The sequence below is a fragment of the Monodelphis domestica genome, chromosome 4, assembly GCF_027887165.1.
Source record: "Monodelphis domestica isolate mMonDom1 chromosome 4, mMonDom1.pri, whole genome shotgun sequence".
NCBI lineage: Eukaryota > Metazoa > Chordata > Mammalia > Didelphimorphia > Didelphidae > Monodelphis > Monodelphis domestica.
Genome location: NC_077230.1, coordinates 349268759 through 349291363, shown reverse-complemented (window position 1 = coordinate 349291363; position 22605 = coordinate 349268759). Strand labels below are relative to the sequence as shown.

Here is a 22605-nt window from a genome sequence, read left to right as displayed (position 1 = left end):
AAACAAAGGTAGCATTACAATTTAAAACTAAATCAATATGCAAACTGCAAGGATCCTGATATATAGATTAGCAGTCCATTTTTGAGTTTCACACCATTGTCCTACTCCACTTCAGTTCAAAATCATAATTATGTTCCTTCTCTTACCCACAAGTTCCTCTCATTGAAGGGATGGTAAGAGAATAGTGACAGGTTCAATAAATCTTGAATGAAAAAAATGATCTTGGGGCCTAGAAAGGAAGAGTCAACATTTAGATAATGGGATTTTAGATAGAAATGAAGCCCATTTTTCCCCTCTTGGTCCATCACTTATGATTTCATTGGTATTGGGAACTAACAGGTGAGAAAAACTCCCTTTACTCACATAGTTTTGCAACTGTAATTTGTGGTGTAGATTGACAGGTTAAGTGATTTTATTTACTTGGGTCCCATAGCAAATAGGGGATTTGTCCAAAAGCAGAACATGGACCTAGTACCTCCTGACAGTTTTCAGGAAGGGCCCTCTTAATACTACTTAGTCTAATAATTCTCCAACTTTGGTTTCTCAACACCTCCTTATATTTGAAAATTATTGAATAGTCAGGGAACCTTTTTTATGTGGGCTATATATATCTTAACCATATTAGGGGGAAAAAAACCCTTATCTTTTGCCATAGAATAAATATTAAGTATTGGTTCCAATGTAGAAGAATGCTAAGAACTAGGCAATTGGGTTTAAGTGACTTGCCCAGGGTCACATAGGAAGTTTCTGAGGTCAAATTTGAACCCAGGATCTCTTGTCTCTAGACCTGGTGGTCTCTCCACTGAATCCCTTTCATATTAGAAATAAAAACATCCATTTCAAAGGTTTACTAATTTAAAGTAGCTAACATAAGTAACATTTTAATAAAAGATATATTTTCTTTCTTTTTCTTTTTTTTGGATGTATCTTTTTTTTTGTAAAGATATTGTACCTCTTACATGTAATAACAATTTCCCACTTAAGTTTTCTAAAGTTATATTTCGAAATTATTCCCTATCTCCCCCTTCCTGAATCTGGTAAGCAATTTGCGAAAGATATTTTCAAGAAAGAAGTTTTATATATTTTTGCAAATCTCTTTAATGTTTGACATAATAGGACCTACCTGAATTTTTCATCTTTACAATAAAATTATTTTGATTGAAGTATGTGAAGAAAATTTGGTTTCACACACATTATGTAGTTGGAAAAAGGAGGAGTAATTTTGGTACTAAATGGATTAATATTATGAATGGTTTTTTAAAAAATCTCAGGGTCCTCGGACTACACTTGGAAAAAACACTGATTTAGTCCAATCCCATCTCTTTATATAGGAGGAAATTAAGGGAGGTTGGAAGTCACACGTATAGTAATAAGTGAGGTAGGATTCGAACTTAAGAAACCATGGCTCCGGCGGTCTTAAGAATCTTGGGCTCCTAAGCCCTTCCGGAATTGAGGACTGTAGATCCTGCGGCGCTGCCCTAAAGCCCCGCTTCTAATTTCCAAGTGAAAGTCCTTGGAAAACAAAGAGTTTATGGTAGGGGTGGGAGGCAGTAAATTTAAATGTAGGACAGATTTTAGTAAGTTGTACTGTTCTCCGAACTCTCTTGCCGAAGGGCAGACAAAGGTGTGTGTGTTTGGGGGGGGGGGGGCTCCATAACTTCCAGCTTTTATCCAGAGGACTTGGGGGCCGGGCCAGGAAGTTGCCACCCCACAGACCGGGCCCCCGGCAATACATTTTTGTACTGCCAGGATCTGCCCGCAACTTCGCTGGCCCAGTGTTTTGATTCAGAAAAAATGGCTTGGAGGTGGGGGGTTGGGGACAAAGAAAGCGAAGATGGAGAGGACAGAATGGGAGAGATGGGGAGGGGTAAAGGAGGGAGGAGGAAGACGCGGGGGGAGGGAGGAAGCTAGGAAAGCTTGAGACGGGCTGGGGAAAGACGGAAGAAGAGGGGTGAGCTGAGATGGGGGAAGTGGGGAGAGATGGAGTAAGAAGGGGAGTATGGAGGAAGACTAATAGCTGGTAAGAGAAAGCTTGATTTCCCGGGCTCTGGGCAGAATCTATCTGGGGGCGGGAGGAAAGCTGGAGGCGGGGAGAGGCAGAGCCGAGGGGCGGGTCGGAAGGCTGCGGGTCTGGGACCTGGGGCGGAGGAGGGCTGACGGGGCTGGGGGGGGACTGACCATCTTAAGTCGACTGGCTGCCCTTGCCAGGCCCTAGGCTCCCGGGGGAAGCGGTGTCTGAGTGTATTCCCAGGTGGGCTGAGCACTCCTGGAGCCAGGCAGGCCCTTCTCGGGGTACGGGGTTGGTTTTCTGAGACTTTTTCCTTTTCTGGGAAGAGGAAAGAGTTTCTCTTAACTGTATCTTCGAGGCAGGGGCTCTTTTCCCAGGCCGGGGAGAGGCCTCGGGGGCTCGGGGTGGCAGCGGAAGAGAACTTGGAAAGTGGCGGGGGGAGGGGGGGGAGGAAGGGGAAAGAAAAGGGGGAGGAAGATCTCGAGTGGAAGCTGCTTTGGGCTTTATTGTGGGGTGTTGTGCTTCTCGGGGGAGCGTTGGGGGGTTCGGGGCTTATCCCTAGGGATGTCAGTAGGAGGTGGCTAGGCGTCCTGTGTTGCAAGAGGGTGCTAGGTGCTCCAGTGAGTTTGGAGGGTGTTGGGGTGTACCGGAGGCTCCCGGATGTGTTGGGAAAGTCTATGAGCAATGTTTAGGTGGTCTCTCGCGGTCTTCAGCGGTTCTTTTGAGGCAGAATTGGGAGAGGGTTTGTGAGCTGAGAGGCAAAGAAGCTGGGAGTGTTAGGATGGGGGGGGGGGGAACCTTCGGAAATGGGTTTGGGGGCGATTTGCCGGAGCTTCTGGGAACTCTGGTAGAAGCGAGCCCTGGGTATATGGGAACCCCTGGGAATGTGTTTTAGGGGACCCTTTGGATGCTGGGCTGTTCTCTGGAAAGTATCAGATCTCCCAGAGTCTTTTGGGAGTCTTGGGGGGAATATCCCAGGGATCTTTGTGGGGCGTTTGGGGATTCGAGGTGAGATTGTGGGGTCTGGGCATGAATTTGGGGGGGGAGCCCTCGGGATTCTCAGGTCTCAGGGGGCGGGAGCACCCATAGCTCCTCCCTCTCGTCTCGTCCAGTCCCCTCCCCCTCGCGGCTCTTCGCTCCCCTCCCCCCTCGGCCTCTGAACAAACTTTTCTTTCTTTTCCAAGTTGCAGGCTAGAGCCAGGGAGAGAGAGAGGAAGGAGCTGAGCAGAAGCCCCCTGAGCCACCGCCAGTCCCGACACGGAGCTAGGAGTCCCGGCTCCCCTTCTCCCGCCCCAGGCCCCGGCCATGGCGCCTCCTTTTCGGCCTCGGTGACCGCCCTGCCCCGGCCGGCCGGCTGCGGGGCCCATGGCGTGTGGGGGCCCGAGCCCCGGGGGGCCCGGCGGGGGCGGGGGCGGGGGCGGCGGGGCGGGGCTGGGGCCCGGGGCCGCTCTGGGCAGCCCGGCCCCAGCCTGGTACCACCGCGACCTGAGTCGTGCTGCGGCTGAGGAGCTACTGGCCCGGGCGGGCCGGGACGGCAGCTTCCTGGTGCGAGATAGTGAGAGTGTCCCCGGAGCCTTCGCCCTTTGCGTACTGTGAGTCTCGGCTGGAGCTCGGGGGAGGGGGCCGCGGGGAGGAGATCTGTGGGGTTCCTAGAAGAGTTGGGGAGGCCCAGTTGGACGGCCTCGGACCCTAAAAATTGGGGAGGAGAGGGGTACCCCAGGACCTCTTGGACTATGACCTGAGATGCGAGGACTGAGGGGAGGCTCAATGGGTGTGTTGGCAGTCGGAGGTGCTTGGGCTTTAGGGGTGGGGGGTCGGCACCAGCACCCGGGTAGGAAGGCGGCCGGGGACACGGGATGGGTGGGATCTGGCTGCTGTGAAGTGTTTGAGCCCCCTGAAAGGGGGAGATTGAGACCGGTACAGGACTTTGTGAGACAATCCTGGGGTGGGGGACGGAGTAAGGAGTGCTTAGAATTGTGTAAGAAAGGCAGCCAGGTAGATTCAGAATGTGATCTTTTGGGAGCCCAGTGTGTGTTTATGTGGGGACCCAAAAAGAAAGTGATGTGAGCCCTACACACTGGGGGCTCAGTATGTGAGTGTCACAAGTGGGAGACTCAGGGGTACCACGAGGGTGTTTGTGCCTGTTGGTTCGGGAGGGGGGGAGATAATGATGCATGGGTGGTCCTGGTGTCTGGCATGCCTCTAGATCCACTAATTCTGTCGAGGTTAGTCATTTTATACTCTCTTGGGTTCACTGACCCCAGGGTGTCCCTTCCTTTCTTCTCTTACAAGGATCCAGCAGCTGCTTGGACCCAATCCCAGCCCCCCAAGTTCCTGGTGAAGCCATATTCCCTTTGCCCTTCCTCCTTCCTCTTTTCCTCTGTGTGTGGTGTAAGGTAGCCCTGGGTAGAATTTGGCTTATTTATAATGGGGAGAGAGCATGGGAAAATGTGAAAGTCACAAGATGTCAGAATTGGAGGGTATAGGAAGGTGTGTATTTGTGTATATACATGTGTGTGTGACTAAGTTAGGGGTAAGGATGAGTTCTTGTGTAAATGATACTGTCAATGTGAGTGAATGTATAAAATGGGATGTGGGAGAGTGTTTATGATTTTCAGCATAAATTTTCATATGCTTTTATGCTTGTATGTCAGGAGGATATGGGGGGGGGGTGTCGGTCCACTGAAGCCCACAGATAGGACATATGTGAGTGTTTTCCAGGGGAAAAGTGGTTTTTCTTGTGTTTTTTTTCCTTACCCTGAGGTGGTTTTTTTTTGTGTGTGTGTGTGTGTGGGTGCTGCCTCCATCTACTTCTTTTGTTATTTCTAGCTACCTTCTTTGTCACATCTTCTCTAAGGCCAGTTATATTTAGGATGATATTCAGGCTCTGAGTCCCAAGCTCCTTGAAGACTGGTGTTTGGATTTAAAACTTTGGTTTCTGGGCTGGGCTTTGGGTTAATGCGGGCATCAATCTCTAGATTTGAGACTCTTGCCCTTGGGTTTGGCTCTGAGCAAGTCTGGGACCTAATAGTTGGGGGAATCTGAGGAAGCTGGCTGAGCCTTTCCCTCCTCCCTCTCAGCCTCAGCTTTAATCTCTGGGGAGCCTCCAAGGAGGCCTGAAAGGCCTGTTTCTTGTCTCATCCGTGTTTCCCTTCATTCCTATGCCTTGAATATCAGTCTAAAACTGAGTCTTTTTCCTTGGGTCCCTATGGTGAGCTTTATGTGTCTGATTCCCGGTCTCCTTCCCACTCCTCCCCCCACACTGTCCCCTCTATTCCCTAGTTTATTTCCAGATCTCTTTTTTTCCTCATCTCTGTCTCTTTTCCTCTTCTGTCACTTATATGCACATATATTCACTGTCTCCTCTGTTCCCCAGTGGATACTCCGATCTCATTACCTTATTTCTTCCCTCACCCCTATAAACTCCCTGTGCCCCCCCACCATTACATCCCCCTTCTTCGGCTTGTAACCTCGCACAGATGAGGGTGGGGTGGGGCTCAGGATGGGTAGGAGACCTTTATTGGACCAGCTGTCTGAATAGCATGGATCCTTTAAGTCCCTGCCCTTTCCACCCCCTCCCCAATATGCGTGATTAAGGCACAGGAATGGGAAGATGAATATAACTCATCTCCTCTTTAAAAAGTCCCCTCCTCTGCAAGATGCCTGATTACAGGGGCTTAGGGGCAGGCAGGTCAGCTGCTGGTGGAGATCGGGGGACAGCTGTGATATGGGGGTGGGTAGAGCTAGACCAAGGAGCCAGAGAGGCCAGGAGAGTGCCTCAGGGTAGCTCTGTCTGCACCAGGATTTCAGACTCCTGCTTCATCCTAGAATGGAGCCTGGGATGTCAGATTATACCCTGTATCAGATTATGTCCTGTACCGGAAAATGTTGTGGGAAAAAAGTGGATCGGAAGAGATGGCCCAACTGTGATATTTCTCTAGTCTTTCTGATGTAGACACTTTCAGATTTGGTAGAGAGGTCAGAAACTAGGAATCTAGAAACTTGAGTGTGAAGCTCTCTATGTGGCCTTGGGCCAATCTCCTGACCTCTCTGAACCTTAGTTTGCTCATCTGTAAAATGGGAGTGATTTCACTAGATACCCCCAAAAGAACTTATGTGAGGACAGCACTTTGTAAACTCTGAAGTCTATTAGTAAGCTTGAAAATGTCCTGGGAATAAGAACTGTGTGTGTTTGCAGACCCATTTTCATACATACCCACTCCTACAGACACATAATCATACATGTCTGTAAGTGGACCCATAGACCCACAGATACAAACACATGCATGCCAGATAAATATGACCAGTCAGACATTCATGTATATCAATGTACTGAGGCACATTGACACACGCACACAGCCACACACATACACGCACACATGGATAGAAATAATGCCAGATATATTATCTTTTGCCCATTCAAAAGATCTTGACACCAAGGTGTCTTCCTGGGGCCACTGGTGTCTGTCTGGTGAACAGAGTTGAAAATGCCCTTCCCTCACAAATATAATACCCTCAGGTGATTCTGGGTTAGAGAAGGCAGAAGGGCTGAGTTCTAATCCCAGATCTGCTGCTGTTGTTATTTGTGATTGTACTGGGTTTCTTCATTGGTAAAATAAAGGAATTGGGGAGTTGATTCCTTCTCACTTGGAATCCTGATCCATGGCATAGGACCTGCTTCCTTCCCCTCCTCTAAAAAAAGCCCCCCTAGTCATTGAGTCCAGATCTGACTCTTGATGCTGCCAGCAAGAGCCACTGGAATGACAGCTGTCCTTTCCTTCTGCTCAGCTGTTGCCATTTGTCTGTCAGTGCCCACCCAGCACCTTCTGCCCCTGTCAGTCCCACCTCCCCTGCCCCAACTAGCCCACACCCTTCCAGACAAAGATCTTTCTTCTCCCCATTCCCAAGACTATCTCTAGGCAAGGTTAAGTGAATAAATAGACCTGCCTCTCTGTCTCTCTGTCTCTCTCTGCCTCTCTCCCTTTCTCCCTTTTCCTCTCCCTCTCTCTCTTTCTCCCCCATACCTCCCTCCTCTCTGCCTCTCTCTCCCTGACCTTTTCTCCCCCCCAACTTTTCTCTCCTTCACTGTCTCTCACACAGAGAATGTATATTTATGCATGTATGCATATACATATACACTAAACATGTTCACACACATACATACATACATACATATAGTACTCTTTCCTGGGACTGTCCTGAAGCTTACCTGGCTGGGGGAGGGACATGGTTAGATGATGGTAGGAGAGTGTTTAGACAGCTGGGGAAGCTGACAAAGGCCCTGCCTGTTGCCTGGGGCAGCACAAATAGGGCATACTGCCTTCACCCAGCCTGGCCTCCTCCCTATTGTGCCAACGTCTAAGGGGCTAAATTGGAAGTTTACTCTGGTCTTTCTGTTTGTGGGCCTTTTTTTGGGGGGTGGCGGTTTGGCAGCTGGGGATTGGGGGCCCCAGTCCAAGCTGGAGGCTTAACATTTTATGCTGTTCATCCCCAACAGGTACCAGAAACATGTTCATACCTACCGGATCCTACCTGATGGAGAAGACTTCCTGGCAGTGCAGGTGGGAGATTCCAGTCAATTCTTCCTTTTTCTATCTAGTAATGGGTTCACACTTTGTACAAATCATTTTACCTTTCTAGACCTGTGCTTCTTCATCTATAAAGTGAGGAGGTTGGACTCAGTGGTCTTGGAGATCTTTATAATCTCTAGATTGCTTTCTGTGGTCACTTCTAGTGCTGTGATAATTCCTTCAACAAGTATTTATTAAGAGCCTGCTATACTTTAGGTGCATAGTGGTCCCTTTCTCGCCTGACACTGATCTCTCCAGCACTGACTCCTCTCCTACCTCTTGCTTTTCCCCACAGTCATCCCAGGGCATTCCTGTGCGCCGTTTTCAGACTCTAGGGGAGCTTATTGACCTCTATGCGCAGCCCAACCAGGGTCTGGTATGTGCCCTTTTGCTGCCTGTGGAACGGGAGGCTGAAGTCCCTGATGAGCGAGATTACTCAGGTAAGTCTTGGTCCCTAAACTCATCCCCTTGCACTCCGCTTGGGTTGCCACTTCTCTTTCCCCTGCCCCACACCCTTTAGGGTGACAACCTAGAGGTAGAGGCTCCAGGGGGTCGAGCATCTCTAGACAATCTGCTGGTTTTTTTCAGATGGAGAGGATGAGAAGCCCCCGTTGCCTCCCCGCTCGGGCTCTACCAGCTTTTCTGCAGGCAGCAGCAGTAGCAGTGTGGCTCGACCCAGCAGTCCCCCGCCAAGCCTGGAGACCTCCACTGCTTCTGCCACAGAGAGGTAAGTCCTGTCTCCTTAAAAAATTACCTTCTTTCCCAGAGAAATAAACTCCTCCCACTCTTAACTCAAACACACCTGCCTCAGTTCCTGGAAATATCAGATTCTGGTACTGCTCACCAAAAGATCCCTCCCTGTCTCTAGCTCTGGAGATGTAACACCTGTCCCCTTTCCCCCCCAAAGAGGTCACAGTCCCCTCCCCCCTAGTCCCTCCCCAGCTCACCTGGCCTGAAGTTGCTGCTGCTGAGCATTCCCCACCTTTGCGATTCCCAGGGGGCAGGATGGGGTGGGGGAGGTCCTAGCTGAGGATACTGGGGGGGCCTCCTCCCCTGAACCTTACTCTTCTGCCCACTGCAGTGCCCCCAATGGGTTGAGCACTGTCACAGTCTCCCACGAGTACCTGAAGGGCAGCTATGGGCTGGACCTAGAAGCTGTTCGGGGAGGAGCCAGCAGCCTTCCTCACCTAACCAGAACCCTGGTCACTTCCTGCAGGAGGCTACACAGGTAACCCCTCCCCTTTGATCTCCCAAGCCTGTCTGGTCTTTAGTAACTATTTCCTCCTCTGTGCTCTACATTAGTTCTGCCACTGACCTCAGCAAATTAGAAGAGCCGTGGGCTAATGACAGCAGGACCAGGAGGAGCAATGGATGAGCCTCAGAGGCAAATTTAGGCTTGATCCAAGTCCTGTCTCCTAGATGCCTGTTTTTATTTTTGAATTCAGAAAATATTTATTAATCACTTACCATTTTTATTTTTATTTATTTTTTTTAAACACATAACTTTTTGATTCCAAGGCAGAAGAGCAATAAGGGATTAGGCAATGGGGGTCAAGTGACTTGCCCAGGATCACACAGCTGGGAAGCATCTGAGGCCAGATTTGAATTTAGGGTCTTCCATCTCTAGGCCTGACTCTCAATTCACTGAGCCACCTAGCTGCCCCCCCCCACTTACCATTTTTAAAGTCAGTGCTAAAGGCGTGAAACAAAAGTAAAAGTGACCCTGCTCTCATGGAGCCCCCTCACTGTCATCTTCAGCAGTTTCTTATTACCTCCTGAGGGAAATACAAAATTCTCAATCTGATACTTAGAACCCTCCATAATATGACTCCTACCTATTTTCTGGTTTTATTTCACATTCTTCTGCTTGATAAGGGTCTTTGTCTTAATCAAAATCACTTCCTGGTTATTCTCTCTGTCAGTTAATCATTTCCTATCCTGAACAAATGAACTCTTGTATCTGGAATCCTGCCCCCCCCCCTTTTTTTTTAAACCTTTACTTTTCATCTTAGAATCAATACTATGGATCAGTTCCAGGCAGGAGAGAGGTAAGGACAAGGACGAGGCAATTGGGGTTAAGTGAATTGCCCAGGGTCACACAGTTAAGAAGTGTCTGAAGTCATATTTGAACTCAGAACTTTCTGGCTCCCTATCCACTGAGCCACACTTAGCTGCCTCCCTCACCCCCACACTGAGCCACCTAGCTTCCCCCAAAGCCTTCCTTCTTTATCTGAACTTCTTGATGTCCTTAATTCTTTTCAAGATTCATTTCAAGGGATGCTTCCTTTCTTTTCTTCTTTCTCTCTTTTTTAAACAATCCTTACCATCTTAGAATCAATACTATGGGATCAATTCCAAGGCAGAAGAGTGGTAAGGGCAAGCAATGGGGGTTAAATGACTTACTCTATTTGGGGCCACACAGCTCCGAAGTATCTGAGGTCACATTGGAACCCAAGACCTCCCATCTCCAGGCCTGGCTCTTTATCCATTGAGCCACTTAGCTGTACCTCTTTCAAGAAGCCTTTTGTTATTCTCTCATTTGCTAATGCTTTACCCTCAACTACTTTGCATTTATTTTGTTGGGGTTTTTGTATCTACTTATCTGTGAACCTTTTTCCCCTCCCTTCCCCCAGTAAAATGTAAATTCCTTAAGGGTAGATTCTATTTCTTTTTTTTCTTTTTTTTTATGATTCCCATCACCTAGCATTAGCTTCACAGAAACTTGTTTCATGTCACGGCAAAATTTCCTAACAATTAGCACTTTCTCTAAGTGGAATGAGCTACCTTAGGAGGTGGTAAACTCCTCATTAAGGAAGTCTTTAAGCCAAGATTAAATGACTACTACCTGGTGGAGATTTCTGTTCAGGTATGATGGACTATTTCTATTGTAGGGAATTTCTTTTCAAGCTGTGAGGTTGGACTTGGAGGCAGGTAGACCTGGGTTCAAATCCTGTCTCAAACACTAGCTAGAGACCTTGGGCAAATCAGTTAACCTTGATGGGCTTTGACTTTATCTTCCATTAAAAAAATGAAGGGATTGAATCTGGTGACCTTTATGGTTCCCTCCAGCTTTCAGTGAATGCTTATAATTAGATATCCTTTGCCGATCCTTCTGGCTCAGAGATTCTGCGTCTGATCCTAATTCTTTCAATAAACATTTATTAAGTACCTGCTACATAAACCAGGCACTGTGCTACAGGCTAAGGATAGAAAATAATAAACAAAATTATCTCTGGCCATGGAGAGGTAAAATAAACCCCATTTGCCTGTTCCTTCCTCTCTCCCAACCCCTTGTAAGGTTTCTACAGAATAGCCTCAACTTTTATAATTTTTTAAAACCTCCTTGTGAAAGAAATATTTTCATCCCCATTTAAGAGATAAGGAAACTGAGAAGGAAGTAACTGGCTCTATGGTCAAATGAGTGACTAGGACTTGAGCTCATTCTCCTGATTCCTAGCTTTGGGTTCTTCTACCCCATGGCTTAATCCCTGAACTTCCACTTCTGTCAACCACCCTTCCCTTTGATAGTATGTTTCTTTCTTCCCTTGACTTCTTACCCTTGGACCCAGCGAGGTAGACAAAGTACTATCTGGCCTCGAGATCCTTTCCAAGGTGTTTGACCAGCAGAGCTCGCCAATGGTGACCCGGCTTCTACAGCAACAGGTAGGACTGGGGCTGGGGCTGGAGAGTAGGGGGTTCTCCTTTCTCCCAATTGGTATTGTGCCTGAAGTCCTGGGGAGGTGAGGATGGCTCTTGCCCTTTATTAACCTCTGGAGTCCTTCCTCTCTTCTACCTGTAGAGCTCAGCTCAGACAGGAGAACAAGAGCTGGAGAGTCTGGTCCTCAAACTGTCGGTGCTAAAGGATTTCCTGTCAGGCATCCAGAGGAAGGTGATCTGGCTTCCCTACCCCTGCCTTGATCTTTATTTTATTGTATTTAGTTTTATTTGTTTAATTTTATCTATTTATTCATCTATTTATTAATTTGTTTATTTATTTATTAGTTTATTTATTTATAATTTTTATTGATTAATTAAGAAAAATTTTCCATGGTCACATGATTCATGTTCTTTCCCTCCCCTCCTCCCACCTCCCTCCCATAGCCTGGCTTGATATTTAACCCAACCCTTTGCCTTAAATCTTCATTTTATCTCTGACCAGTAACCTGACCCAAGAGTCAACCCCTAACCCTTACAGCTGACAATTACAACCTTGACTCTCTCCCCATCTCTCTCTCCACAGGCTCTGAAGGCCCTGCAGGATATGAGCTCTACAGCACCCCCAATCCCTCTCCAGCCATCGACTCGTAAAGCTAAGAGCATTCCTGTGCAGGCCTTTGAGGTGGGAGTAAGACAAAGGGGAAGGATGGGGAGGGGGGTCCTGGCCTCCTCGGAGTAGTCTTAGTGGGTCCTGAGCCTGTTAAGGGGAGGGGGGTCCTGGCCTTTGGGAGGGTCGAGGGGTGTCTGTCAATACGGGAAGTCTGCAGCCTTGGTACAAGGCATACCTCCAACCTTGACCCATCTGGTTGCAGGTGAAACTGGATGTGACTCTGAGTGACCTCACCAAGATTGGCAAGTCTCAGAAGTTCACGCTGAGTGTTGATGTGGAGGGTGGACGGCTTGTGCTGCTCCGAAGGCAGCGGGACTCCCAGGAGGACTGGACCACATTCACACATGACCGAAGTGAGTTCTAGGGAGAGGGAGAGAGGGTAGAAAAAGGCAAGGAGGAAGCCATCGGGCAGGGGAATCCGGGAGGCTTGACCCTGTTCAATTCAGCCTACCTGGGCCAGCTGGAAATAGAACATTTTGCCAGGGAGGGCAAAGTCCAGAGTCCTTTATCCAGAGGGATAAAGGCTCTAATAAGATGGTTGTTATGTACAATATAATTGACCTCCCCGGCTTACTAAGTTCCAACTAAAATTTTATCTTTTACAGGAAGCCTTTCCTAACTCTTAATTCTGGTGCCTTTCTTCTGTTGAATTATTTACTATTTATCTGGTATATCTATATCTATCTATCTGCTTTTATATATTTGTTGCATGTTTTCTCCCCTATTAGATGGGGAGCTCCTCAAGATCAGGGAATGTCTTTTGCTTCTTTTTGTACCCCCAAAGATGAACACAATGTCTAGTACTTAGTAGGTGTTTAATAAATGTTTATTGATTGATTGATATGACATGATAGATGTACCAGGGGAGTATAGGCAAAGTGCTACGTGAAGTTGAGGTGGGGAGGATTGGTCTGCTCACCCGTTAGAAATTAGGAAAGACCCTTGGTTGCAGATGGTGTTAGAACTTGGCTTTAAAATTGGAGCAAGAATTCAGCTTGTGAAGAGGGAGAGGGAGACCACTCTAAGCACAAAGACCAGTGAGAAAAGGCATGAATGTGAAGAGAGCAAGAAGAGAGTTCTTGGGGCGAAGTCAAGGCTAGTTTGGCTGGAGTCACATGAAATAAATGCAGTTGGAAAAGATTGTTTAAAGCATTAAATACTCTGCCAAGGAGGTTGAAGTGGGTTGTTTGAAATGTGCTGAAGTATTTTAGGTGGGGGCTGCTAGGTGATATAGTGGATAGAGCACTGGGCCTGGAGTCAGGAAAACCGGAGTCCACATCTAGTCTCAAGATACTCACTAGCTGAGTGACCCTGGGCAAGTCACTTAATCCTGTTTGTCTCACTCATTTTCCTCATCTGTAAAATGGTCTGGAGAAGGAATTGGCAAACCACTCCAGTATCTTTGCCAAGAAAAACCCTAAATGGAGGTCACAAAGAGTCAGACAAGACTACTGAACAACAACAAAATTCTGAGTGGAGGCATGATGAATAGATGTTTCGATAAGGACTATTCTGTCGGTTTGGGAGGGATTCTTATAGAAACAGACTAAGGCTTAGAGCTTAGAGGATCAAGATTCAAATCTAAATCTGACATTTATTAGCTGAATGATCCTAGGTAAATCATTTAACCTCTGTATGGCTCAGGCTTGAGTCTAAGAACTTGTAGAAGACTCATAGAATCTTCAGTCTTAGGGATTTAAGAGGCGGGATGAAGAATCCCGAGTCCAAGGAATAAAGTAAATTACCCAAGGTCAAACAGGTAAAAAGCAGCAGAGGTGGAATTTGAACCCAGGTCTACTGATTTCAGAGTTAGGACATTTTTCTACTGGAGCATGCTGCTCTACCATTTGTAATTTGCATTGATGGACTGATTTTCCGACATTGATGAGAAAGTACATCTCTAGGATGTGAAAGGTGGATTGGAGCTGGGAAGATCAAGGGCAGGAGGACCTATTAGGATAATGTTTTGGTGGTCTAGGCTGGTGGTAGTAAATTATGTTAAGGAGACTGAAGACTCATTTCAGAAATGGAATCCATAGGACTTGGTAGGTAACTGGTTGAATGTAAGAGGGAAGGGAAGGAGTCCCAGGTGCAACGTCAGATGGATTAAAGTCAAAAGGAGAAGCAAGTTTAAACAAGAAACATGATCATAAATTTAGTTCTGGATACAATGAGTTTGAGGCATTAGTGGGACAGTGTAGTGTGAGGCCAAGTCTAGCTGCATTTGTGCAGGTCCTCAAGGTGTTGTTTTGGCTTCGATGATGGTCTGAGGAACAGGAGAGAGATTGAGGCTAGCAATTAAGCATCCGGAAGCATCTCACCAAGGTGGGGGTTGCACTCAGGGCACAGACAGAGATTGCCAAGGAGGAGAATGTTATTTACCCCATGTCTGCAGTGAAGTAACCCTATGGGGAACCATGAGGCTGGAGAGCCCCAGAATTCCTGGGCTATACTTTTCCCATGTGCTTGGTGAAACTGGAGGTGGGACTGGGGTGAGGAACATAGAATAGTCCCAGAGTGGGGGACTGTAGAAGGTCATCTCCTTTGTGAGGAGATGACACAGACTGGGAAAGTGCTTGGGGTGGGGTGGAGGAGTGGACAGTGGAGGGTGTTGTGTCTGGCAAACAGGGCATTGTAGTCTTTGGATATGCATGTATGACTTGGCCTTTTCTCCCTATATCCGCTAGTCCGACAGCTCATCAAGTCCCAGAGGGTCCAGAATAAGTTGGGCATTGTGTTTGAGAAGGAGAAAGAGAAGACTCAGCGGAAGGACTTCATCTTTGTCAGCGCCAGGGTAAGATAGTTGGGTGGAGGGATGGGGAGGTGGTTAGGGAGGAGGTATAGCCTGCCCAGAATGTGCAGCAGGGAGGAAAGTAATGATGGGACCAAGAAAAGCCAGACCATGGTGGGGCCAGGGCTTGGCACCTAGCATGACTGAGTAGAAAGAGTAGAAAAAGCTATTAAAATTTTTTTTTAAAGAAAAAGTTAGAAAATTATTTCAGAGACCCTAAAGATCATTTTAGTTCAACAACTTAATATTATAGAGGAGGAAACCAGGACTCAGAGAAAGAAGTGAAACCCAAGTTTTCAGCCTTTTTTTCACTATACTATACTTATTTCTTAGACTAAAAGGTTAAGGCAGGGCCCATAGGTTTTAGGGAACAAAAAGTCCAGTCTAGGGAAGTTAACTAAGGCAAGGAGAACCAGACAGTCATAAGTTGCTACGATTAAAAAAAAATTATCCTTTGGTGGTCACCTTTCAAACAATAAAACCTTTTATGTATACATACTGCCAAAGCAAGCACCCTTTCTGTTTTTATGAAGCAGCTGTTAGTGCAATGGGTAGCATTGGGCCCAGAGTTAGGAAGACTTGAGTTGGAATCCAGCCCCAGACACTTCTAGGTGACCCTGGACAAGCCACTTAACCCCCATTGCCTGCCCTTACCTCTCCTCTTCCTAGAACCAATACACAGTATTGATTCTTTGATGGAAGGTAAAGGTTTAAAAAAAAACCCCAAACAATCCACTTTCACAGGTCCCTAGAATTGGGAGGGACCCTCGAGGTCTCATCTCACTTAGACCCTATTCCTCTATCCTCCCAAGAGAATTTAGGAGTGGAGTGAGTCTGAGGTCATAGATAAATGTTTATTCAGCCTTTGCTTTAAGTTTTCAATTAGGGGAAACTCATTACTTCTGTGGACAGCTCATTCACTTGACTTGTGGACAGCTCACATTGTTGGGGAGTTTTTCCATTGATTAAGTTAATTTTTATTCCTCAAAACTTCTGCCTGCTACTCCCAGTTCTGCCCTCCTGGTTCAGGCAGATCAAGACTAATCTTTGCTCCACAGCAACATTTCAAGAGCATGAATATATGACTGCTTGTGCTCCCTTAAGATTGCTTTTCTTCAAATTAAACATCTCCCATTTCTTTTAGCTGACTCTTGGGAAATAGAGAATTTAATTATAATTGCCCTTTTTTTTTATAGAAAGCAGGGAGAAGGAACTACTCCTGATTCACTCAGCTAAGTCCTAGAATCAATACATGAGCTTGTTTTTTGACTCAATGGGGTCAGGGATCTTTACTACAATATCACTCTGTCCCTTAAGGTAGGGATGAGCAGATAGAGTCTATGGTCTAGCCGGACACTTAGCCAGCAAGAGTGGCCTTGATGGGCCCTGATCCCAAGGTGGATATGTCTCTTGGTTCTTAGATTCCTTGCTGAATGTGTGAGAGGCAGACAGTCCTTTAGATAGATGGCTGACATTGTGGAGCCAGCTCCTATTTAAGGCCAGAACCAAAGGAGGCTGGGGAGACAGTGCCATTTTGTCCAGTGGTTACATAGGAAGGCCAGGAGCCTCTCCCTAGCTCACTCTCCCCTCTCTTTCTTCCTCAGAAGCGGGAGGCATTCTGCCAGTTACTACAGCTGATGAAGAATAAACACTCGAACCAGGATGAGCCAGATATGATCTCCATCTTCATTGGCACTTGGAACATGGGTCCGCCTTCCTTGGGGACTTGCAGAGGGCATGCTACAGACAGGGGAAGAGGAGGGCCAAGATCTATGGGGAGCCCCAGGAATGATGCAGATAGAAATAAGCTAAGACTAGGGTTTATTTTGTATGCTACAACTTTGCTAATGTTGTTGATTATTTCCACTAGTTTTTTAATTGATTCTCTAGGATTCTTTAAGTAGACCATCCTATCATCTGCACAGAGTGATATAAGCTAAGACTAGGGATAATTGTGGCCTGGATCCTGGGGCCCAGAGTAGTTGGGGAGGTCTGGGATCCTCAGAAAGAAGTCTGACACGGCATAATGGAAAGATTGCTAGATTGTGTAAGGAGATACCTGGGTTTGACTCTTAGCTCCGTCATAGAGCCCACAGGTACTAGCTATGGACCTTGGCAAGACATTTAGCCTCAGTGTTCACAGAGAGTTGCAAGAAAAGGGATTTCTAAGTCTTGAAGTACTCTGGTGGTTGGAGTTGCCATTCTCCTTCTCTTGCATGACTGTTGCCATTAGGGAGGTCCATGGGTTCAAGAAGCAGTGCCTGCTCACTCTCCTCTGATGCCCTGTACCTTACCCTACCCTAGGCAGTGTGCCACCCCCCAAAAACATCACCTCGTGGTTCACATCGAAAGGCCTGGGGAAGACTCTGGATGAAGTCACTGTGACCATCCCTCATGATATCTACGTGTTTGGGACCCAGGAGAACTCTGTGGGCGACCGGGAGTGGCTGGACCTGCTTCGAGGTGGCCTTAAGGATCTCACCGACCTTGACTACCGAGCGGTGAGGATGTGAGAGGGATTCACAGTGAGGTCACCTCCCTGGGCAAGGGAAGGATGGGAGGCTGAGGTCTTTCTTGCTATGGGCCAGAGGCTCCTTTATTCAGCCAATGCTTAAGGACCTCCTAGATTTGGAGTACTGTGCTTGATGGTGGAGGAGACACAGAACTGCCCTTGGAGAACTTCTAGTTTAGCAGGCTTGGCCGCTTGGTGGAGTTTGAGACTCCTGGATCTTCCCCTTGACTCAGCCTCCCCCAGGGCTCCTGAGGAGCAAGGGGAAGCCTCATGGCTCCCTCTTTTAATCACAAACACAGACTGAGCCTGACCTAACTTTAGAGCTTCTGAGAGATTTTGCTGAAAGGCCAGGGAACTGACACACTGATGTCAAGAACAGGGAAGGAGATAGCCCTTATGTCCTCAGCTCACATCTCGAGTGTTTTGTCTCCTATTTTGCAGCCACATTTTAGGGAAGGTTTTGGCAGGCTGGGGGTCATCCAGAACAGAGCCAGCAGGATAGGAAGGGTCTGGAGATCATTTGAAGAAACTAGGATAGTTTAACCTGGAGAAGAGAATTCTAGATGGGGAGGAAGCAGACTATCTTGGGGAAAGAGGGATCATATTTATTTAGCTTAATCATAGGGTTTAAAGCTGTAGAAGACTTCAGAGTATTAGCCCAATCCTCTCATTTTACAAATAAAGAGAAATCATGAGACCCACATTGGTAGGTAGTTAGTGGCAGCCCAAACTTGAACTCAGGGCTCCCAACTCCAAATCCAATGATCTTTCTCAATCATGGTCCCCAGAAGCTAAAATAGGCAGTTAGGTTGGACTTGGAGTTAGGAAGACTAAAGTTAAAATCCTGCTGAAGATACTATGTGATCCTGAATAAATCCTGTAACCTCTACCTCAATTTTCCCCAACTGTAACTTGGGGGTAGTAAATAACATTTGTCTCCCAGGATTAATGTGAGGATTAAATGAAATAATATTTATAAAGTACTTAGCACAGTGCCTGGCATAGAGCAGGTGCTTGATAAATTCTTGTTTCTTTCCTCCTTTCTCAGAGGTCATTCTGATATAGCCTTTATCATTATAGTGCATTTGTACATACATCCTTTAAGTCTTCACTGAAGCCCTGTGAGACTGGTTGTATTTTCCCTACTGAAGCAATTTGCTTACAGTAACATAGCTATAAATAATGGAAATCAGAAACAAATCTCCTTTCTTCTTTTTTTTAAGATTTCATTTTATTTATTTATATATTTAATTTTATTTAATTAATTAATTTAAAATATTTTTCTATGGTTACAAGATTCATGTTCTTTCCCTCTCCTCCTCCCACCCCTCTCCTGTAGCCAATGTTCAATTCCATAGGGTTCTTCTGACTTCGAAAGCCAGGATTTGTTGTATTCCTTCTTCTTGCCTTCCCTTTCCTGCTTTCTTCCTCCCCTCTGTTTTAGCATATTCTAGCATTCTTCTCAAAGGGCAAGACCAGTGTGTAAAGTGGTGATGTAGGTGGACTAGCAGTTAACAGAGAAGCAACTTTCAGCTCAATATAAAGAACTTTGGGATACAGAGATATTCCACAATTCGGTAACTCTGTCTTATTGGAGAATGAATTTCCTGTCACTTGAAGGACCCAAGAAAAAGCTAAATGACTTCTTGGTAGGGCTGCTGACTGGGCCACTTGAAAAGACTCTCTGGCCTGATGAAAAATTACAAGGGACTGTTGACAGTTTTAAGAAGTTCTAGTTTGAGTCATCTCCCAGGCTCTTACTGTATATCCTCAGACAAATCACCGAAATCTACTGGAGTCTCTTTCCTCCTTAAAATAAGGATAATAATAACTGCACTCTCATCCCCACATCATTGTTGGGAGTATATTTTTATCGTCAACTCTGATCTCCATTTAAAATGTCACTGAGTTAGGCATCTTTCCCTCCATTCTCCCAGGAAGAGGTCACCCTTTTTCCATGCTCAAGGATAGCCTGACCGGTCAAAACCTTGACTTGGTTTTCCCCTGTCTCCTCTGGGACCTCGCTGCCCTGATAGTTTCTCTTTCTTCAGTCTCTGCTGGCTTCTTCCTTCAGTCTACACACCAATCTCCCTCATCTATCCTATCGTTGTCCTGTCTCACTCCTGGGAACTCCAAACACTGCCTCCAGCCCTTCACTACACACTGTCTGCTGCCATCCAATCTCTGCTTGTAAAGCTCCTCTTTCCCAGAGGTTATCCGTGATGTCCTCATGACCAAATCCAGGTGCCTCTTATCAGAGGATTTAGAGGTGGAAAAGAGATCCTCTTAACCCCTTCATTTTACAGAGGTAGAAACTAGAGTCTGGAGAAGCAAGTGTCATACTCTTGGTTTTTATCTTCCTACCTTCCTATTGCAACTGATTCTGCTAGCTACTCCCACCTCCTGGGTACTCTGATCTCTCTGTTTCAGAAACTGAGGCATGCTCTTTGGATTAGAAGTAGACCTCTCCAGAGTTCGTGCCCTTTGAAATCTTTGGGCAATCTCCCCTTCACCTAACCTATCGAGAGGTGGAAAGAAGGAAGAGGAAGGAGGAAGGGAGGGAAGCAAGGAGAGAGGGACAGAAGGAAGGAAGGAGAGGGGGAAGGAAGGAAGAATTGATTTATTAAGCACTTACAATTATTATTTCAATTGATCCCTAAGACAACTCTGGGATGCCTACATATTTTTATTTATTATCTCCATTTTATAGATGAAGAAACTGAGACAGAGGTTAATCGACTTGCCCAGAGTCATAAAACTAAGATCTAAGGCCAGATATGCACTCAGGTTTTCTTGACTCCAACCCCCACATTCTATTCATTGGATCATCAGCTTCCTCCATGATCCTATAATTTCTTCAAGACCAGAAAAGCTGTGGTTTGTACTTAGTAACTAGATAGACCCTGGACAAGTCATTTTACCTCTTTTGACTTCAGTTTCTTTACCTTTAAAATAGGGATAAGTAATAGCACTTATTTGACAGGGTTGTTGTGTGGATGGGAGACTTATGGTATTTTGCAAACCTTAAAGCACTATATAAATATTAGCTATTATTTGAAAAATAGCTCAAAGAGAGCTCCCAGCTGGGGTTAGGGCCATTGAATGTCAGAGCTAAGAGACCATCAAGTCTAACTCTACTGTGTTTGACTGAGGAAGGAGCTAAGCTCAGAAAGGAGAGAGGACTTCCCAAGGTCACACAGGCTGAGGAAGACCCAGACCAGGCTTTGGGACTCTCACTTCACCATGTAGCCCTGGCTTGGTGAGCAGAGTCAATCATCTGGGAAGTTGGGGTCAGTGGGAAGCAGGCCAATTCTCTGGGTCCAGAGTCTTACCTTGCATGCCAAACACAGGGAGAATGAACCAAAGTCCTGCCCATGAGGGAGAATGATGTAAGTTCAGACTCGTAGTAATAAGGTTGCAAAAAGTGTCCTAGGCTGGGAGTCAGGAAACCTGGGTTCCAGCTCTGGCTCTGCCATTGACTATAACCATGAGCAAGTTCCTCTCTTTCTGAGCCTCAGTTTCCTCTTCTGTAACAAGAGGAGTTGGACTTTGATAGCTTCCCACCCCAGCTCTGACATTTTGTGCCCCAAGGTTCTTTCCAGCTCTGACATCCTATGTTCTAACACCCCTTCTAGTTCTGATGCTTTGTTTTCCAAAGTCCTTTTCAGCTTTGGACATTCAATAGCCTATGTTCAATTCCCAGCTCGACCCTTGACTTTTTTTTTTTAACCCTTACCTTCTTTCAAAGTATCAATATGAAGTATTGGTTCCAAGGCAAGAGAGTGGTAAAGGCTAGGCTATTAGGGTTAAATGATTTGTCCAGAGTCACCCAGCTAGGAAGTGTCTGGAGACCACATTTGAACCCAGGACCTCCCATCTCCAGGTCTGGGGCTCTAGCCACTGCTCAGTCTGTCCCTGTCCTTGACTCTTAAGTACTGTGTGTTGTGGTAGAGAGCTTAGACCTTAGAGTTGGGCATCAGGTCAGGGAAGGTTTACTAGAAAGAGCTGGAATTCAAATTGAATCTTAAGAATGGGGGAGTTTCATCTAGGTGGGCAGGGAAAAGTTGAGCCAAAGGAATAATGAATAGGATACATATTTATATCGTGGGGTGTTAAAACGAGGAGATTGGGGGTAGCAGGAGCAGAACATTTGGGGAAGAAGTGGCACAGGGGAGACAGGTGAACTGGACTTGAAACAGCCGTGTCCCTACTTACCTCCCCACCTTTCCCCTTTTTATTTTTTAATTATTTTTTAATTTTTTAAACTCTTACCTTCCATCTTGGAGTCAAAACTATATATTGGCTCCAAGGCAGAAGAGTGGTAAGGGCTAGGCATTGGGGGTTAAGTGACTTGCCCAGGGTCACACAACTGGGACCTTTCCCCTTTTTAAAATGAAGATGTGTGGAAGGGCTAGGGTAAGGTTGTATAGGAACACCACCATTTTTCATCTTTATACCCTCAGTCTACACAGTAAAGCGGGAGCTGACCTTGGTTCCCATGAGCTTGTGGCACACTGACCCTGGGCTCTCCCAGACCTAGGTGGGGAAGGATGAAGGAGAACCCTGCTTCAGGGCTGCCCGTTGACTCATTCCTCTCCTCTGTGTCCTCAGATCGCCATGCAGTCTCTGTGGAACATCAAGGTGGCGGTGCTGGTGAAGCCAGAACACGAGAATCGCATTAGCCACGTCAGCACATCCAGTGTGAAGACCGGCATTGCCAACACCCTGGGTGAGGGACTGAGCTTAGATGAGACAGAAGCCCAGAATTTAGTTAGGACCTCGGTTGGGGACTGGCTCTGCTCCTTTTTTATTAGGTGACCTTGAACAGATGACTTCTTTGGGATTCAGCTTCCTTTTTGGGGAAAGGAGACTCCCAAGCAATGATCCTTAGTGTTACCGTGAATATGACTGCCCCAGTGAGGCATATCCCCATCCATTCTGACCCATCCCAGGACTCCCTAATTCTAGCCTCCCTAATGGGGTCCAGCCCACTGAACCCTACTTTTTGTCTGTCTTCCTTCTCCTGTCCCAGAAATGCGCAAGCATCAAAAATGATTCCAGGTTGGGGGTGGGGGAGGCTAAATTTGACTTGAATATTAGAAGCTAGTGATTGAGAAAAAGGTGAGTATATCTCTTCTTTGGGGATGCTCATGACCTTCTGTGTACCTGGATTTCCTGGGTTGATCCAAAAGGAGTGAGGCGTGAGCCTGGATCAGACTTTTCCTAGTCAGGCAAATACAGGAGACAGAACCCTGGACTGGGTATCATTGGATCTAGATTCTTGTCGCTGGTAGAAGCAGGATTTGCTGTGTGATCTTATCTGGTTTACCCCTTCTGTGGGCTTTAGGTGCCTCTTATATATAACAGAGGAATGGAGAGAAGACAATCTCTTAAGTC

General features: G+C 46.5%; 1 protein-coding gene across 4 annotated transcripts in view; it reads left to right on the top strand.

Moving 5' to 3' along the window:
• Window positions 1-1914: 1914 nt before the first annotated feature.
• INPPL1 (inositol polyphosphate phosphatase like 1) overlaps window positions 1915-22605 on the top strand; it is a 36639-nt gene continuing 15948 nt past the window's right edge. The window contains exons 1-14 of one of the 4 annotated variants that reach the window (XM_056795042.1): window positions 1915-2020; window positions 3193-3600; window positions 7506-7569; window positions 7874-8018; window positions 8167-8305; window positions 8660-8806; window positions 11148-11241; window positions 11378-11467; window positions 11819-11917; window positions 12108-12258; window positions 14593-14699; window positions 16301-16403; window positions 17001-17197; window positions 21820-21937. In XM_056795042.1, coding sequence (XP_056651020.1) covers window positions 3374-3600; window positions 7506-7569; window positions 7874-8018; window positions 8167-8305; window positions 8660-8806; window positions 11148-11241; window positions 11378-11467; window positions 11819-11917; window positions 12108-12258; window positions 14593-14699; window positions 16301-16403; window positions 17001-17197; window positions 21820-21937 — 1681 coding nt within the window. In that variant the 5' untranslated portion in view covers window positions 1915-2020; window positions 3193-3373. Of the gene's footprint in view, window positions 2021-2130; window positions 2293-3192; window positions 3601-7505; window positions 7570-7873; window positions 8019-8166; window positions 8306-8659; window positions 8807-11147; window positions 11242-11377; window positions 11468-11818; window positions 11918-12107; window positions 12259-14592; window positions 14700-16300; window positions 16404-17000; window positions 17198-21819; window positions 21938-22605 lie in introns of those variants that run through there. The other 3 variants (XM_056795041.1, XM_056795043.1, XM_056795040.1) reach the window with 3 other exon arrangements.